The following is a 20,095-nucleotide window of genomic DNA, read 5'->3' as shown; positions in this document are numbered from 1 at the left end:
ACGAGGCCACGTTCGTCGCATCGAACATGGCGAAGTTCGACGAAACGCACGGACCTCGCGAAATTTTTCTCGATGACGCAGTTTGCGGCAGAACGAAGATCCATCCTTCCCCTTCGATCGAAAAAAAAGTGAACGCAGCTGCGATTTTTTCTCGCGAGATCGCGTTACTTCAAAGTAACCCTCGTCGATCCCATACGTGTCCAGTCCCCTGGGGAAAGGGGTGGACGAACATGGCTTCGCATTAAAATGATCACGGCGACGCGGCCGCGTCTAACTTAAAATCGAGGTACACTGTCCCGAAGTAGAGGTTTCCAGCTTCGATTTAAAAAAAGCATCGTCGTCGTACGACGATTCTTCGCGAAGTTATCGTCGTTCGAAGTCGACGAATTTTTGTCAAAAAATTTGTCCACGAATATAGATTTTCCTCTTCGATCTAAATTGCGATAGAAACGAAATAGAAATGACTGGTACGGCGCCGAAAGCGACGAGGAAATCTCTCGCACAGAGATCGAGACGACCGAAAATAAGACGAGTCAACGTCCGGCGATGCATGGCAACACGCGCCGCCAATCATATCGCAATCATGCATGCATATACGTGTCGCCGTGTCCTCGCGAGAAGTGAACGGGTTGTCTGTCGTCGCGTTGCACATGTTTCTCTTCTAAACAATATCTATCGACGGCCGCAGGTTGTTCGCGTTCGTTCGCTTGACCGAACGCGGCGGGTCGAATTCTAATTTCGTAGACACGCATTTATTTATAATCGCGGGAACGGGCTATTCTCGGACTTAATCCGCGGCTGCAGACGGAAACAGTCTTCGCTGCATTCCACGGAGGCCGTTTAATTTCGAACGCGTTCCTCGAAGAATTCTCAATAATTTTTCAATTATTTTCAATAAGTTCCATTTCGTCTCGGACGCTCTCACATTTTTCATCTCATAATCATCGAAGCGATCGAGCTCTCGGTGCCTCCGTTAAAAATTATTCAACGTATTTCCTTCTTCGAGCACGCGCGATTATAAAATTGGCAATTCTGTAAATGTGTAAAAAGGCAGTTTTTTCGTTAGTCGCTTTTAGGCAGCTTTTGCTATTAACACGTTGAATGCCACGGGGGTCACCGGTGACCGGCACTTAACTTGGCGGTGACGCCATGGGGGCCATGGGTGACCGGCGCGTCCAAATTGATATTGACATTTGTTTTAAATTATAATTAATAATTTTTAATTATATATATATATATATATATATATATATATATATATATATATACCGGTGACCGGCACTTAACTTGGCGGTGACGCCATGGGGGCCATGGGTGACCGGCGCGCCCAAATTGATATTGACATTTGTTTTAAATTATAATTAATAATTTTTAATTATATATATATATATATATATATATACCGGTGACCGGCACTTAACTTGGCGGTGACGCCATGGGGGCCATGGGTGACCGGCGCGCCCAAATTGATATTGACATTTGTTTTAAATTATAATTAATAATTTTTAATTATATATATATATATAATTTAAAACAAATGTCAATATCTAAAATTTTGTATTATTACCATCGTCAATTCAAACAGTGACCCCTGTCGCAAATTAACATGCGAAACATGGTTATACACTGTAAGTTAATATTTCAGAGAATATTTCAACATTATATGTATCACATAAAAGAATATTCATCGTGGCGCCACGAACAATATTTCTGTAAAACCGGCGTGGCATTCAACCTGTTAAATTAAAGCACCGCAGTAATGCACGCACCGCAGTAATAACACTCTGCTCCAAATACAGCGTTGGAAAATAATATTCGAGAATAGATGACAGCGACAGCGTGCGTCGATTTGAAATGATGAAAAATCATGAAAAATTATGAAAAATTATGTTCGAGACCAATTATTAGAGAAAACGAGAAAATGATTAGCTCTGCCTTTGTGAACCGTAAGACCGACTTCGAAGTCTCGAAATCTGTCGATATTGCGAAAGTGCCGCGATATCTAGACTAACAGTGTTACCTCCGTTCGGTAAACTGCCTCGCCTTGAATACGCAGAAGTAAAAGTTGCTGGCAAAAGTCTACTGCAAACAGTGTATTTCAGTCGGCGATCCTAATTATGTAGACTAATCGATAGGGACGATATTCACGGTGACTCTACATACACACGTGCATACGTATATTTATCACAGATGTGTCAGAAGCTCGTTCTGTGGTAATCGAGCTCGTATCGCTCGTATCAACCCTTTGCACTCGAACGGTGACTCTGAGGCACCATTAAAATTGTTACATCAAGATAATTTTTTATATTATACAAGTTTAATTTTTATATTATACAAGTTTAGATGTGTGACGGAATTGTTTAATGTTTAATCGTTGTACGAGTCACAGGACGAAATTTCGTGCGCATAAAATGCACTTTGTTGTCGTATAAAATGGAAATTAGCATAGGTCAGAAAAATTAATTTAGATTTACAGTTAAATTGGCTTCGAGTACAAAGGGTTAATTCACGGAAAATTCATTGTTACGGTCTTGAATGTTAATGTTATGTAATTAATTCGCTGAGAAGATATCATTTTTAGTTGATAAGTACTATGATAACTGATAATAAGTAATTGATAATAGTAAATACTTAATAATAATGTAGTAATAAGTTAAGTATTCGTTATTATTAATTAGTTATTATTAAGCATTTATTAGAGGTATACATTTAATCTTATCAGCGAATTGTTTTTTATTTAAATTTATGTTAAATTTCTGTTAAACAACTTCTTTGTCCAATAGGCATTCATATCACTTACGTAAAACAGGTTTAATGATCTATAATTAGGATATGAGTTTAATAGGTTAATTTTCCTTATTTATGTAAATTATGCACATTTACTCGAGATATGTCAGATATGTTAACACGTTGACCGGTTTCACGTGTTTCGTTTCGAAGTTGCTGAAATTGCGGAGAGGTCTTGAATAAATACAATTTTTCTTTTTCAGTTTTATAAAGCAACACGTGTTCGGTTACTTTTATAGAAACATAGAGTTTCATGAAATTTATGTAATTTTGCAGAAAATTGTGTAGATCGTATAATTTGAGATAATATATTATTAATAGAGATAATATAATTTGCATAGAAAATTATATATATTATTATTATATTATATTATATTATATTATATTATATTATATTATATTATGTTATATTATATTATATTATCTCAAATTATATAATCTACACAATTATATATAAAATTGTGTAATTATATAATATTAATAGAGATAATATAATTTGCATAGAAAATTATATATTTCACAATCTATATATCTAATAGATATAATATATATTTCACACAATCTATATATATCTAATATATATATAATATTCTATATATCACAATTTATATATATATATATATATATATATATATATATATATATAATTTGTATAAAAATAAAAATACAAATAAATCGCTTCGAACGAAAAGAGAAGTCCCGTATCAAATTCAATTCCATTGGCCCGCCGTCGAACACACGGGTGTGCACCGCAGTCCGTCGAAGTTGTTCGCCGGTCGCGTACCGTTCGCTCGGATTATGCTATAATTGGATGGAATTCACAGTCTGATGATCAATTTCTATCCAGCGTTGTTCTAAAACCGGTAGAAAATCGATGTATATCATGTCGCCGTGGCTCGAATTTACACGGAGCGTTACGTCACGGTTCTAATAACACCCGGGCCGGGAATTGATAACGCGTGCTTGTCGGCGCACTCGATTCAGAGGTAATTACACCAGGTGGTAACACGCCGAAGTTCGCGATAACGCAAAGCCTTCGCGGAACTTTATCGTTCATTGGATCTTCGATTCCCCCTCGACTCACTCCCCCCTATCTTCCAAATGGAAATGGAACCGAAAACACTCGACTCGTCCGAAACGTGAGCACCAGGACTCGAAAACCGAAATGCCGAAAATAAACCTTTAAAAAATCCGAGAAACTCATAGTTTTCATATCGATTCCATACGCCGTTTGTCTTCTCGACTCGATCGAAGCGATTTTTATTCCCATCGAATGAGGTCGATTCTTATTTCCGTTGAAATAATGTTTGAATTAAGGTATCGAGTAATATCTGAAATAATATATATTGAATAATATTTGAAGTAATATTTCAATTAATGTGTTGGAAGTAATATATTGAATAATATTCGAAATGATATCTCAATTAAAATTGGAAGTAATGTATTGAATTATATTTGAAATAATATATTGAAGTATATCTGAAATAATGTTTCAATTGAAATTTGAAATAATATATTGAACAGTACTTGAAGTAATATTTGAAATAATATATTGCACAGCACTTGAAGTAATATTTGAAATAATATATTGAACAGTACTTGAAGTAATATTAGAAATAATATATTGCATAGTACTTGAAGTAATATTGTAAATAGTATATTGAATAGTACTTGAAGTAATATTTAAAATAATATATTGCACAGCACTTGAAGTAATATTTGAAATAATATATTGAACAGTACTTGAAGTAATATTTGAAATAATATATTGCATAGTACTTGAAGTAATATTTGAAATAATATATTGAACAGTACTTGAAGTAATATTTGAAATAATATTTGAAACAATACTTGAAGTAATACTTGAAATAATATTTGAAACAAAACTTGAAACTATGCACCGAATAATAGTTAAAAAAAAACATTTAAATTAAAATTTGAATCGAAGTATCTCGAACAACATTCGAAATAAAATGGGAAGCAACGTGTGTCGAATAATATCGGGCGCCGAGCTGTTATCGACAATCCGGGAATGTTGCGTAGCCGAGCTTCGCCTAATCTTCGCGAGCCGACTGATCGATGGGAGTTCGATGTTAATGAGTCTATTCCTTGTTAGGCGAGCGGAGGTTGCATCTGATATCCGCGGAACGAGGCGAGATTGCGTTCCTCTGACATTGGCCGCTTCGATTATGCGAATTAGGAGCACTTACGTTAACCGATTATGTCCCCGCGCGCGCGGAGAACCTTCGCCGTGCAAAACCGCGGCAGGGTAATGCGAAGAAGCTGCACAATGGCGAAGAAGAGCTGTATTCTCTCTGACGCCTGGTTTCCGTTCGCGGGTACACCAGGTCGTCGCATAATTTCACGATGCCGACCTTTGTATCGATACCATACATCGTACGAGACCGCTCGTGTCTTCAAAGTAACGGGAGCCTCGTCAGATATTAACATCGGTATCATCCGTTGTCTTTTTTCCTTCAACTGTTCTTTTTTTCCTTTTTTTCTTCCTCTTTTTTTCCTTTTTTTCTTCCTCTTTTTTTCCTTTTTTTCTTCCTCTTTTTTTCCTTTTTTTCTTCCTCTTTTTTTCCTTTTTTTACTTTGCTTCAGCTGCCGCATTTATTAGTCTTCCGTCGTTTATGCGTGTTCTGCGATAAGATCGCTGCACATTTTTAGTCTGTGCAATAACTATTGAATGTACATATTAAAATTAGGGGTAATCATTTACAGGAATTTTCGTAAGTTCTCTAAATATCACATTAAATTCATTATATAATGATAGATATATTTATACGTGAAAAGTTCAATGATATAATTTGTATATGTTAGTAAATATTTACGGCAGAGAGTTGGGCGTTGGTCGAAGAAAATTTTATCCGCGCGTAATATCTCGAACAAATTGTGTTGACTGTGATTAAAAAAATGCGAAAACAAAGCGCGAGAGAAGATAGAGAAATAATCGGAGCGGGCAGAGAAAATGCGACGAAACTGACAACGGGCGGGCAAATACTGCGGCGATTACAGTTAATTTACAAAGAAATAGTTTGAACGAGACAAATGACTACTTACCGTGACGAGGAGGAAAAGCGACGGTAATATCATGATTGCGGGAGAGTTTAACGCGAGAATTGACGGCGAACGGGGGGAGGGAGGCGGCAGTATAATCGAATGGAAGTCGAAAGATGATGTCACCGATGAGGAGGATACGAAATTACTGAAAATAGGAAGCGAATATTGGAAAGGGTGCCTGGATAATAAGCTCTCCTAGACGATGATCTTGGGCTCCGCACGATGTAATGCGTCAGAAAACGTTGGTAGAGCGAACCAACAGTGGCGATTCCTTCGAAAATTGGGGTGCGAGATTTAACGTGGCGTAATAAAATTATATAAAGGGAATATTCACCCTTTGGAACAGCGTTTTCGAAAAAATAAAGAAAAAAATATAGAAAACCGTGGAGGTGTCGCGACCTCCTCTGCGTCCGTGTTTCTCACGGGACCGTGAAAATCGGCGCGACACGCGGCGCTCCTCGCGACTACGGACCCGCTCCCCGCGACTACGGACCCGCTCCCACTTGTGCGACATATATAATATTCAGAAAATTGGCTATCGCGTGGAACTTACACACGGCGTGTGAGATAAGGAAGCCGGTTGATATCGTCGGCCAGTTCTTTTCACGCGAGACCTGTCCGCGCGCGGACGGAAACGCACCGGGTTCCAGCGAGCCGCCTCAAATTAGTGTGAGCTGCCCCGAATTAGTGTGGACCGTGCTGAATTAATGTGAGCTGCTCTTTGAATTAGTGCGAGCCGCTCTTTGAATTAGTGAGAGCGGCTCTTTGAATTAGTGGGAGGGAGGCGCTCTTTGAATTAGTGGGAGGCGCTCTTTGAATTAGTGTGAGGCGCTCTTTGAATTAGTACAAGGCGCTCTCTAAATTATCGCGAGGTGCTTTTTGAATTAGCGTGAGGCGCTCTTCGAATTAGTGCAAGGCGCTCTTCGAATTAGTGCGAAGCGCTCTTCGAATTAGCGCGAGGCGCTCTTCGAATTAGCGTGAGGCGCTCTTCGAATTAGCGTGAGGCGCTCTTCGAATTAGTGCGAAGCGCTCTTCGAATTAGCGCGAGCCGCGCTTCGAATTAGCGCGTGCCGCGCTTCTAATTGGTGTGTGCCGCGCTTCTAATTAGTTCGAGCCGCTCTTCGAATTAGTGCGAGGCGCTCTTTGAATTAGTACGAGGCGCTCTCTAAATTATCGCGAGCTGCTTTTTGAATTAGCGTGAGGCGCTCTTCGAATTAGTGCAAGGCGCTCTTCGAATTAGCGCGAGGCGCTCTTCGAATTAGCGCGAGCCGCGCTTCGAATTAGCGCGTGCCGCGCTTCTAATTGGTGTGTGCCGCGCTTCTAATTAGTTCGAGCCGCTCTTCGAATTAGTGCGAGGCGCTCTTTGAATTAGTATGAGGCGCTCTTTAAATTAGCGCGAGGTGCTCTTTGAATTAGCGTGAGCCGCTCTTTGAATTAGTTCAAGCTGCTCTTCGAATTAGTGCGTGCCGCGCTTCTAATTAGTTCGAGCCGCTCTTTGAATTAGTGCAAGGCGCTCTTCGAATTAGTGCGAGCCGCTCCAAATTATAGTGCATCGCGTCGCCGATTTCCAAAAACCAGTGTTTCTTCATTACTGAACGATCATCGAACGATTATTGAACCAAAGAGAGCCAGAGAGAGAGAGAGAGAGAGAGAGAGAGAGAGAGAGAGCGATTGTGCAGCGCCGATAGTATTTCTTGGCGTTGTCGATAGTATTTCTTGCCGGTTTCTAATGAGTGTGCTCGTCATGCGTCGAGTCGATCGCCTTGAGATAGCGGTGTCAGCTTGTTGATAAACGATTCCCGACGAGCGGAACTTTTCGTCGTCTTCCCCGCGTTTACGCCGACTTTGTTCGATGGCGGTGGACACGTGATCAACGATCCTTAGAATCGTTGCGAAGAGAACAGAGTTCTGTAAGATGACGAACTAGACACGATCGCGAGATCCCGTGGACCACCGAATCGTGCTTGTTTTCGGCGTCGTCTTTCGTCGACGACCGGTTTCGAACGGCTTCACGCCGACACGAGGACTTTGAGTCCGCCGCACATGACCAGGAAATATTTGCTATTCATTTATTCATTGATTTCGGCGATTCCGAGAATCCGTGATCACGTAACAGGCAAAAGTGAATTTTTTTCCAAGGATCGCCAGTCGACTCGAACTGCGCGAGCCGGTGGGAAAGCAGGCTAGGATCGATATGGTTCGAATGTTTAAATGCTTTATTTGCTGCAGAGTTTGGTGAAAAATAATGTGATCGATGATCGACGAATCTAAGTCGCGTTGGTTGGTCTAAATTCTTGCGAATTGTTCGCTGGAAAATTTTTGTTATCCATGTTATTCGTTTATTTCATTATTCGTTTATTCCGTTATTAAATTATTCGATCATTCGACTATCAATTTATTTATTTATCAAATATTAAATTATTATCGATTATTAAATTATTAGTTTATTACTACTCGAGATGCTGTCGACGAGCAATCGGACGGACGATCGGTTTTCTTACTTAATTATTCGTTTATTCCGTTATTAAATTATTCGATCATTCGATTGTCAATTTATTTATTTATTAAATATTAAATTATTGTCGATTATTAAATTATTAGTTTATTACGTCGAGATGCTGAAGTTATTTATTTATTAAATATTAAATTATTAGTTTATTACGTCGAGATGCTGAAGTTATTTATTTATTAAATATTAAATTATTAGTTTATTACGTTGAGATGCTGAATTTATTAATTTATTAAATATTAAATTATTAGTTTATTACGTCGAGATGCTGAAGTTATTAATTTATTAAATATTAAATCATTATCGATTATTAAATTATTAGTTTATTACGTCGAGATGCTGAAGTTATTAATTTATTAAATATTAAATTATTAGTTTATTACGTCGAGATGCTGAAGTTATTAATTTATTAAATATTAAATTATTAGTTTATTACGTCGAGATGCTGAAGTTATTAATTTATTAAATATTAAATTATTAGTTTATTACGTCGAGATGCTGAAGTTATTAATTTATTAAATATTAAATCATTATCGATTATTAAATTATTAGTTTATTACGTCGAGATGCTGAAGTTATTTATTTATTAAATATTAAATCATTATCGATTATTAAATGATTAGTGTATTACGTCGAGATGCTGACGTTTCGTTCGCCATCGGCGCGATGTCATTGTGTCGACGAGTAAATCGGTTCTCTTGCGAGTCTCTTCGAAAGCAGTAGCCGAGGATTAAGTAATTTTTCGCGCGTGGTTTCGTCGAGATAGTTACGCAAACGGTTCCACCGGGGTATAATGGAAATCGTGGAAAAGAAAGCAACTTTCTATCGGATGCCGAGCATCGGAGGTGGTTTTTCTGTAACAGAACAGAAAAGAAACGCAGGAAAAAAGAACAAACGAACGAAGAAGGTGCACGGTTGCATAAACGCTGCTGCGGTTGTAACACAACGCAGTTGTTGTGGTGGTGTTACATCACTTCCGCGCTTCATTCATGCTTCTCGGCGGGAATAGTATTTCGCCGTTGAACGTTTATGCAAATCACGCATCTTCGCGCGCGCGACGAAGTTGTAAAAAACGCCGCAGGGCATTGACAGAAGTTGCTATACCGGCGCGAATGCAATTATATGTATCTCGGCCTGCACAGAGGCGTGTGCACGTAACGTATAACTGTAAACATTTACCGTACACGGTGTTGTTTCCGATCCCCGGTGCAATCGGAATAATGCGAACGGAGATCGGACGTAGGATGCAAAACCGTGTGCGATCGCGAAAATATTGCGATAATTTCGAACGGTTCCTCGCTGTGCTTCAAATCGTTCGCGGTCAATTTGTTTATTAATCATTCGCGCCAGGTTTTGCGTGAAAATCATCAGACACCGCTTTTATACCGGTTTGTAAAAGCAACAATAACGTTGGAACAAATTGTTATCCTAATTTGCGTCCCGGACGACGAATCTATCGAATAAATTCCTCGAAGATGCAGCTTTGCAACTTGCGATCGTAAGTCGTCAATGGGAACAATAATGTTGGAATAAATTGTTATTCTAACATTCTTCCCGGACGACAAATCTATCGAATAAATTCCTCGAAGATGCAGCTTTGCAACTTGCGATCGTAAGTCGTCAATGGGAACAATAATGTTGGAACAAATTGTTATTCTAATATTCTTCCCGGACGACGAATCTATCGAATAAATTCCTCGAAGATGCAACTTTGCAACTTGCGATCGTAAGTCGTCAATGGGAACAATAATGTTGGAATAAATTGTTATTCTAACATTCTTCCCGGACGACAAATCTATCGAATAAATTCCTCGAAGATGCAACTTTGCAACTTGCGATCGTAAGTCGTCAATGGGAACAATAATGTTGGAATAAATTGTTATTCTAATTTGCGTCCCGGACGACAAATCTATCGAATAAATTCCTCGAAGATGCAACTTTGCAACTTGCGATCGTAAGTCGTCAATGGGAACATAATGTTGGAATAAATTATTATTCTAATTTGCGTCCGCAGCGACGGATTTATCGAATGAAAATGTTTCCGACCGTAGATCGTAATAATAATGTTGGGAATAAATTAGAGTATTAGATAAATAAATAAATAAATATCGATTAAAAATAAATAAATAAATCGATTAAAAATAAACAAATAAATCGATTAGATAAAAATTTCTCAGAAACGTATTCCATCGAGTCGTGAATTCACGAATTCGTGGAACCTGTTTCGACCAAAGAACGTCCTCCGAGCGGCGTAAAACCGTGAATCAAGCTTGAGAAAAAGGAACGAAAATCAGCGCTATAAAATTCGCATAAATATCCGCGTTTCTAACAATAACAACGAAAACAACGGGCAACGAATAATCCGCCTGAAATAGAAGAACGCGTCCATTGAAACCGCGGATTTGATCGCGACGATCGATAAACATTTCTGCTTCAGCTTCAGCCCGATAAAGTCGCGCGAGACACGAGGGGAGGGAAGAACGCATTGCATCGTTCGTTCGACATGCTCGTTTCGATAAATCGCTCTTCGCAAGTCTCTAACCTGTCCGGAAAAAAAACAGAAAGGGAAAGAAGGAAAAGGAATATCGCGATGACGACGCGTATAGGGGGGGCGAGGAGGCGGTAGAATTAATTCGCGTGGACTTTCGACGACGACGCTAATTCCGGTCCTATTTTTTCTTCTCTGTTTCCAGCTGAGCGAAAGCAGCGGTTGCAGGAGGCACGAGATGAATCTGGCAGAAATTAAATCCATTCGTAGCTCGCATGGAAAAACCCGGAACGGCGTGAACGTGTGCCAGTTTTCGTTCTGTCTTTCGAGAAGTCTGTTCCCCTATCTCTGAGCGAGATTTTCTTCCACTGTACAGTTCAAAGGAGAGAAAAACGAAGGAAAGAGAGAGAGAGAGAGAGAGAGAGAGAGAGAAGTAGGCGAGAAAGGAGGAAAACGAACGAGAAGAGATACAGCGGCGAGAAAGAAGTGTAAGAAGAGTAGGAAGAGGAAGTAGGAAGAAGTAGGAAGGAGATAAAAGAGAGACCGTATCGAGACCAAAGAAAAAGCCGAAGAGGACCCGCGGGATAACCGGAATTTTGGGGCTATTCTCTGATCTCGAGTATAAGAGACGCCTATCGAGGAAGAGAAGGGACAAGGAAGGCAGAAAGCGAGAAGAAGAAGAAGAAGAAGAAGCAGGAGGCTGTTTGATAGCGCGCGAGAAGCTTCCTACGGGCCGCCCCGTTTCCAGAGAGGGAAGTAATTAAGGATTATTTCGTTTCGCTGCGAAAGAAGAACGCCAAAATGAGCACAATGACTGCCACTCAATCCTCGTCCGTGAAGGACTTCTACAGGGACAGGTCTATCTTCATCACAGGCGGCACCGGTTTCATGGGCAAAGTGCTCGTCGAGAAGTTACTCAGATCCTGTCCCGGTATCAAAAATATTTATTTGCTGATCAGACCGAAGAAAGGACAGGACGTGGAGCAGAGGCTGCGGGAGTTGTTGAACGGACCGGTAAAGATTGCCCCTGCTGTACGGTAAAGTCTCCCTGCGAATTGCGCAAAATGTGACTGTATAACTGTAAAAAGAAACGAGCCGCGAGGCTAATCGTATCTTCTCCTCTGAAATTGTTCGTTTTGCCCAATTGTTTCGAGCCGAGCGTCGATCAGGGAGAATTTACTGTACAATCTGAGCGAATTAGAGAATTTACGGAGAATTTACGTTAATAATTTCTTTTTAAAATTGGTCCAATTCGTGCATAAATTCTTTTGAGATGTTGGACCAACTGGTTTTCCAGAGTGTTTCAAACATGTTTTTCGACTGATTAGAATATTGTTTAGATGAACCGTTTTGCATATAATACTACACAGACAAGGTTTCGAGATTAATGTAGAGCTTTTAAATGGATTCATTTCATGTACATGGAATAACATGGAAATGTGCGTTGTATTAAAAAAGACGGGAAATGTGAGTTAGGATAGAGGGAAACGACTTCGTTTCGCCAGATGCTAACAATTTCTTTGATTCGAAAAAATATTAATTCGTTTCTAATGACTATATTGAGTCATGCAGCCTGTACTAGAGTTCTATTGAAAAACGCAATGTGTGTAGATATATTTATAATCGGGCGGCTTTGTTTTATAGAACATTTTTTTAATTTAATTAATATTAATAGTAATACTAATATTAATTAATATTAATACTAATAAAAATTAAATATTAATGTTAGTATCGTTTCCAATACTTTCATTCTTCTATGCACACCAGCTAAGAATAAAATGCGATGGACGATTCGCCTGAAATTAAATCGACACGTTTTCGTGCACCTTTCAATATGCTTAACGTGTGCTTGAAATTTGTTTAAGCTGTTCGAGAAGCTGCGACGGGACGCGCCGAACGAGCTCTCGAAGATCATTCCCGTTTCCGGGGATGTAACGGAACAGGAATTGGGAATCTCGGAGGCCGATCAGAATATGCTCATACGATACGTGTCGGTCGTTTTCCACTCCGCTGCCACTATAAAATTCGACGAGGCGCTAAAGCTTTCCGTTACCATCAACATAGTCGGTACTAAACAGCTTTTAAATCTGTGCCATCGCATGGACAACTTGGAGGTAGGATTTACATTTCCCTTCACCCCATTTTTTTTTTTTTTACACGGCTCACGTGTTCCGCGCGTTGTTCCCGCATTAACTGCACGCAACCGTGTTTTTTTTTTCGTTATCCATCTCTTCTGTTCGTGTAATTCAGCAAAGCGTGTCAATGAAGAACAGAACCAATTGTGGGTCACAATTAGGGTAATCCGAAATGCGGCCAGGTGCGAGCAATTGTCGCGCGCCAACTAGTCTACTTCTCACCGAAACCCAATCGAACCTCGATTTGTCCCCTCTGTGTGGGTGTGTGTGTGTGAAACACGAATCATTCTTTTCCAGGCCCTCATCCACGTGTCGACGGCATATTGCAATTGCGACCGCAAAGACGTCGCCGAGGAGATTTATCCTGTCGCGGCCGAACCAGAAGACGTGATCGCGTTGACGAAGGTCATGGACGCCAGGATGGTGGACAATATCACGCCGACTCTGATCGGCAACCGGCCGAACACTTACACGTTCACCAAAGCCCTAACCGAGAGGCTATTGCAGTCGGAGTCCGGTTACTTGCCGGTCGCGATAGTCAGACCTTCGATCGTGTTGTCCTCGCTGAAAGAGCCGGTATCTGGATGGGTGGACAACTGGAACGGCCCGACCGGCATTATAGCCGCCGCCGGCAAAGGTTTCTTCAGGTACAATGAACCTCTACCACCGACAGGTTGATATTCTCGAGAATGCTGTACCGCGCCTGCTGATGAGACCGGTGCCACTTTTTTCTTCCATAATAATGACGCCGTTGTAGATCGACGTAACAGAAGCCCGAGTGTTACACAGGGTGTCCCAGATGTCAGCGTTGATCATTCCTCGGGAGATTCGATGTAACTTTTTCATTGGCGAAAATCTTGGCAACGGCTTCGTTAACGAGCTATTAATGATAACCGTTATTCCGGCACGATAGCGAACTCGCCAGTGTTAAATAATCTTCCTTGATTCTGTGGGATTTGTGGGCTTATTTTTAGGCGGGTGTGCATATAGAATAGCGTATATAAACAATTGTATTGTATGTAAAGTTAGTCATGCAGAAATGAAGGATAAGGAATAGAATGTGTCGACCAAACAGATCGTAATTCACGGAACAGATTGTTAACGATGATTTTATGGTTTATTCGCAGGAGTATGTTGTGTCACGAGGACAAGATCGCGGACTTGGTGCCAGTCGACATAGTGATCAACTTGATGATTTGTGCAGCATGGAGGACAGCGACGAATCGGACCAAGTCGATCCCGATCTACAACTGTTGTACAGGTCAACAGAACCCGATCACTTGGAGACAATTCGTCGAGCTGATGTTCAAATACACCCGCATGCATCCGCCAAACGACGCGATCTGGTACCCGGGCGGCCGATGCCGCTCCAACGCTATAGTGAACAAAATGTGCACGCTGTTCCAGCACATGCTGCCGGCACACATTCTAGACTTTTTTCTGCGACTGAGGGGCAAGCCGCCGACCATGGTCGGCATACAAACGAAACTCCACAAAGCGACCCAATGCCTCGAGTACTTCAGCACGCAGCAGTGGAACTTCAGGGATGATAACGTTCGACGATTAGGCGAACAACTTAGCCCCGAGGACCGACAAATCTTCATGTTCGACGTCCGGCAAATCGACTGGCCGTCGTATTTGGAGCATTATATACTTGGGATTCGACACTTCATTCTGAAGGAGAGCCCGGACACGCTACCAGCTGCTCGTTCACATATTAAAAAGTAAGCGACCTCCGGGGCGCCATGCTTCGAGCTCTGTGACAGTTTTAGGCCGGCTTCGAGATAAATATTCGAACAACCGTTCTCGTTCGGTTCCGTTCTAACATTTGGCGCGGTAGGAACAGAAGATGATAGAGGGCGTTAATGATATCCGATAAAGTGCTTATTTATTCCATGTATTATTATCTATGAAAACGTTCGTATCAAGCTGAATGTGCTAACGCAGAAAGCTGATTCCAAAAGAGTAGAAAATCTAATGTATTGACCGATTCCTCCTTCCAGCAATTCATTTTGTTGTCAGTAGTCACGTATGGATTTTATCTTCTCCGGTAACAGTCTCAGAACATCGGATTTTTGAATAACATTCTAGGAAAGCGTGTATCGACGTGCTGGCCGGTTGCTTTATTATTAATTTTTCTGTTTCAGATTATATTGGATTCACAAAACACTTGAATTCGGAATGCTGTTGGTAGTGCTGCGTTTCCTGTTTTTGCGCAGTTCCGTGACCCGAACTGCATGTTTTTCACTGCTGTCTATCGTGTTACGCATGTGCCGTATGATTGTTTGACGGCGCAGAACCGTTGCCAAGGATCGCGAGAAGCGTCTTAAGAAACACAAGTTAACCGTAAAGCATAATTTAAAGGTGCGAATTGTCATTCGACTTCACTGTTCGGCGTTCCCGACGACAAATCGCTATGTTCACACATCCCATGGGTTGGCCTTTTTGATGTTTCTATTTGTTCGTAAGTAAATTAGCGTTCGGTAGAGGTGTAATTCTGCAAGGTGTGTCGGTTGTTTAAAGAAAATAAAAAAAAGAGTAAAACGTTTTAAGAAAGAACGAAAAAAAGGAGAATACGAACAAGACAAAGCAGAGTCGAAAATGCTGAAAAAAAGAGAAACCAAAACGTGTACCCGACAAGCTTCCGAGACATTTATTATAAAAAATCCTTTGTTACTTGGAAAGTTGATCCTTCGACGAGAGTGAAAGGACCTTTCTTTCTTGCTATCGCGATGAATCTCGCGTCGTCTAACTTGTTCGAGACAGCATCCGTGAAAAAGAAAAAAGAGAACAGAGAGAAAGAAAGCTCGTTTTTAATCGACCGTTTCTTATGTAACGCGTTTTCGATGCCGTCAAGGCGTTTCGTTCATGAACATCGATTTTTTGCATATCGTCGATTTGTAATGACGCAACGTTAGGGATATTCGATCAAGTTAGTCTCTGGAAGAGCGATCATTGTCCTCGGACTTCCTTGACGTTCGTCACGGTATTGTTTTTTGCGGTAGCATCATCGCGCACACCGCCACTTCGAAACGAGTACGACGAACTCCATGAGCCGGCAGTCCAACAACTGCTCAAATATATATTCCACCTACCTTGTTCATTTGCAGTATCGGACATATTTCGTTGAGCTTTTTGTAAATGATGTTTTTTGTGGCCTGGTTAGCTTGGCGAACGAAAATGATACCAGTGTTTTTTTATTGTTCAGGACCGTCTATTCTGCGTTGAAAAATTCTTCCGCTCTTTGCTCCGCTAATAATCGTTGTGTAATTTGTGTGGTATTCCAATGCTTTAAACCGATCCCCGCGAATTTTTATCGTCGACATGGTTTTACCATATTCCGTTGCCGAAGACGCGCGGCCTGTTGCTTTGTTTTTGCCAAATGAGAAACATGGTAAACCCGGGTTTAATATTAATTGTAGAAATAAATTGAATGCGGTAGTATAAAAGTATATATATATATATATTATATATATGTATATGTATTATATATATATGTATATAATATGTATATACATATATGTATATGTAAATGTATTTTAACATGGCCAAAAATTTTAATGCCCGCTGACTTCCTTCCCTTTTTCATAATTTTTATGGAATAAGTTAAGTGATACCGTAAACTACGCGCTCGGGGCGTTTTAATCCTTTTAGAAAGTGGGTTCCCAAACGATATAGTTCTTGGAGTGAATTTTTTCACGATTTAATATAACATAATTCTGTATACAGAGGAAAGAATAGAAAGGATTAAATGTTGCCCCGAGATCGAATCCTTCCGAGTCTAACGCCGAACAGTCTTTAAATCCTAGTCACAACTTCCTTGTAAACGCGGATACGTTCGTTTCCAAACTGCAGGTACATTTGTCCATGGAAGAAGAAGTAGTGTGTCCGTTTTCTAGACTCGAAAGGACCGTAATGGAAAATTGAGATGCCGGCTAGAGGAGTTAAAAATTCGTCGTGCCTTTGTGTTGTCGCTATTCCGATATTTTCTTGTTCATTTACATTGCGACGTGAGATACATAGACGGATATTCAACTATGTTTATTATGTACAGAACATGTACGTTCGATTTATTCGGTTTCACCATTGACGAATCGGAATTTCTAAAGTGTTAAAACTTTTATTATGTAATCGTTATTCTTTAAGATAGTAGTATAAATAAGGAATTTGTAAAAAGAAGAGGTCTTCGTAAAGCTCTAGTGTAGCAGACATTTTTGGAGTTTAAGTATGATGTGTAACAATTAAAAATTTTACGTATCTATATGTTATATTTGACGTCAACATTGCTTCCTTTATTTTTAATGGTAACTCTAGCTCTAGAATTATAATCAAAATTACACCAGTGTGTGTAGCTTGGTTTGTTGTTGGTGAAACTGAAACTGAAACTGAAACGGAAACCAAATTCAAGGAATGTCCTTAGTGTATTCGCCATTTTGAACGAACGATTATGGCGTTACCAACACACCAGGTGTACATTGCCTGCATTTAATGGTTCCCAAAAACTGCCATCGTAAGGCAACACAGTAAATAGAATCATTCGTCAACAGGGACGTTAAAACGTTCGCCATAAAAGTAAGGGAAGAGAAAATATCGCTACGTATCTTACGCGTATAATGGTCATAGTTACTGGCGCAGAAATTTTGAAGGCATTGGCAACTTATCTTTATCTTCCGGTCAAGTTCTTCGCACGTAATGTAATTGTTAGTAGGCGGCTCATCGACCAAAGTGACGAGATTGGCCGAACTTAGAATCGTTAGGCGAAGAGGTGACAAATTTGTAAATACAAGTTATTGATATTAACGAGGAGAACGATTTTATATAATATAATTCGTGCATCCATTTTCGTGACTCATTCGTGTGTATTAGAGTTTGTCCAACGCATGTTTTCGCCACTGTATCCCGATATACGTATTATATATATACATATATATATATATATATATTTTACCGCAGCGTCCTATGTACAGTACACATTCCAATGTTCATTTACAAAGAGACACGGATATCGGATCACGATATCCAGGGATCCTTCCAAAATCTAGGACACTCAAAACACACAAGAAGCTTTTACTTGTAATTCTCTACGAAAATTTATGGTACAGGTCTTGATCTTCTTTCATATGCTAACCGGGGACTGCGGAACTTTATGCGGATTTAGAATATTCTACCATTACCTGATAATAACAGAAATTTACCGAGGTGTGCCAAATTAATTACGCCCAAGCGTTTGTAATATCACTCTTAGAAATCTAATGTAAGATAATAATATAATAAAAATCAATTCATTAAAACTAGAGAAAAAAAAACCTATGAAGGAGGACAACTGTACTTTATGACGAAATGAAAAAAGAAAACATACTTTTTCACTCCATCGCTTCTAATCCGTTTCTATAAAAATCGTTATTGAGGCATTCGTTGTTAAACACGACAGACATACTCTATATATGCATAAATTCCGCAGTCTTATAAAAAAAAAAATAATTATTCATGATTTCAGTGATCCGTGAAATGCGTATAACGTTATTAACCAAGTGAATCAAACGATGTAATGTATCTTATATAGAGTGTTTCATTTAGCTTGACCATTTACAGAGTATTCGAGATAGGAATTTTTCTAACATTACCGCAGAGTATATGTTCGATAATTCCTGACTACTAGGAAAATATATGAAAGTTTATTAAAAGTATCTCGAATGTATTGTTTTCTTATTTATCGAATCCGTAGCATATTCTGTGCATTATTCTCGCAAAACGCTTTCCTACATTTTCTTGTGATGGTTATGACGAAGAAGAACACTCTATATGATTTACCGACATACTTTATACACACCCGGAAGGATTAGTCAGGGTGAAGTTTTCTTTCGATATGATACCAAGTGCATGTCTACGCTATGCTACATTTTTAATGTCACTAGTCATACGCAATGAAACGTGGAAAACCGGCCAAGTGATTAAACGTGTAATGTTTTTCAGTGTCCCTTGTACATTTGTAAGTGTTTCTATGATGGATACGTTTTCGCTAATGTTAATTTCGCGGTTGAACTTTGCAAATGTGTGATTCGCATAGGTTCCCCTAATGCAGGGCATTACATTTCCGACAACCGATATCGAACATGATAACTCTATGGTTTTGGTAAATATATTTCTCGAAATTCTGAACGTATCGACATTAGAACACTGATTAATATCTTTTGCTTTTCCAACGCGTTTCTCATTTCGAACAATTTGCTTATCGCTTCCATAGATCGAGTTCTATATGAATATTAATTACGAACTGAACTTTTTATCTTCTACTTTCGCAGCAAATTGACAATAAAATCGCTAATTTTACGTGCGACAAGCAAACGAAAACGTTATACATAATCAGGTAGAGACGATGTGTCGGTTAAATTATCCAGGATCTTTAAATATCGTTGATTATTATATTGAAATTATATTGAGTAATTTCTGTGCATATTGTGCGTTCGTGTTAAAAAATAGACTTCGTCGCAAAACACCATTGGTGGCTGAAACTGTCATCCAATGGACTCTCTTCTTAGAATAAGAGCCTCAGCACAAAGCCCTTTTCTTCCAAATAAAACACTATACCAAACCTTTGCACATTCAAATGACTAAATCCTTTGAATAACTATGTTTTCTTTTTAATCACTGGCACAGTGATCGAGGAAAATTGATAGAACGTCGATGTCAAATGGAAAACGAAAAGATTCTCGTATTCAGCATATATTTTAGTGTCGTGCCGCGACTTTGCAGTGGTCGCTTTGAGAGGTGTGTTATATCTTCGACGCAAATTGAACAATTCTCAGAAATTAAGATGTTCGACTAATCCAAAAATATCTTCGCTTTTTGACACGATCCGAGTGCCGAACGCTGTCAGTATATTAATGCGTTTTTATGCTACACGTTGCCTGTGCCTTTAAGATGATTAAGTCGTGATCCATTTCTTCAATCGCCTATAATTTCATTTTTCTCACGATCATAACACATTCCCTATAATTCGATCGATCGTCTATTCCGAACTCGAATGGGCTTACTTTGACTATTATTTTGCAATCCATCAAACGCTGCCAATACACAATAAGAGAATACCCGCAAGGAAGTGTGCGAGAG

The 20,095-nt window shown here is 39.6% G+C and overlaps 1 protein-coding gene across 9 annotated transcripts in view; it reads left to right on the top strand.

Moving 5' to 3' along the window:
• LOC117220473 (fatty acyl-CoA reductase 1) overlaps positions 1-19,577 on the top strand; it is a 70,447-nt gene extending 50,870 nt beyond the window's left edge. For 8 of the 9 annotated variants that reach the window (XM_033470456.2, XM_033470453.2, XM_076522520.1 and 5 more), the window contains 5 exons: positions 11,056-11,864; positions 12,716-12,964; positions 13,283-13,632; positions 14,113-14,709; positions 15,133-19,577. In XM_033470456.2, coding sequence (XP_033326347.1) covers positions 11,652-11,864; positions 12,716-12,964; positions 13,283-13,632; positions 14,113-14,709; positions 15,133-15,274 — 1,551 coding nt within the window. In that variant the 5' untranslated portion in view covers positions 11,056-11,651 and the 3' untranslated portion in view covers positions 15,275-19,577. Of the gene's footprint in view, positions 1-6,406; positions 6,563-11,055; positions 11,865-12,715; positions 12,965-13,282; positions 13,633-14,112; positions 14,710-15,132 lie in introns of those variants that run through there. The other variant, XM_033470457.2, reaches the window with a different exon arrangement.
• Positions 19,578-20,095: the final 518 nt, after the last annotated feature.

The sequence above is a fragment of the Megalopta genalis genome, chromosome 5 (genome assembly GCF_051020955.1).
Source record: "Megalopta genalis isolate 19385.01 chromosome 5, iyMegGena1_principal, whole genome shotgun sequence".
NCBI classification, from domain to species: domain Eukaryota; kingdom Metazoa; phylum Arthropoda; class Insecta; order Hymenoptera; family Halictidae; genus Megalopta; species Megalopta genalis.
This window is presented reverse-complemented; position numbering and strand designations above follow the sequence as displayed.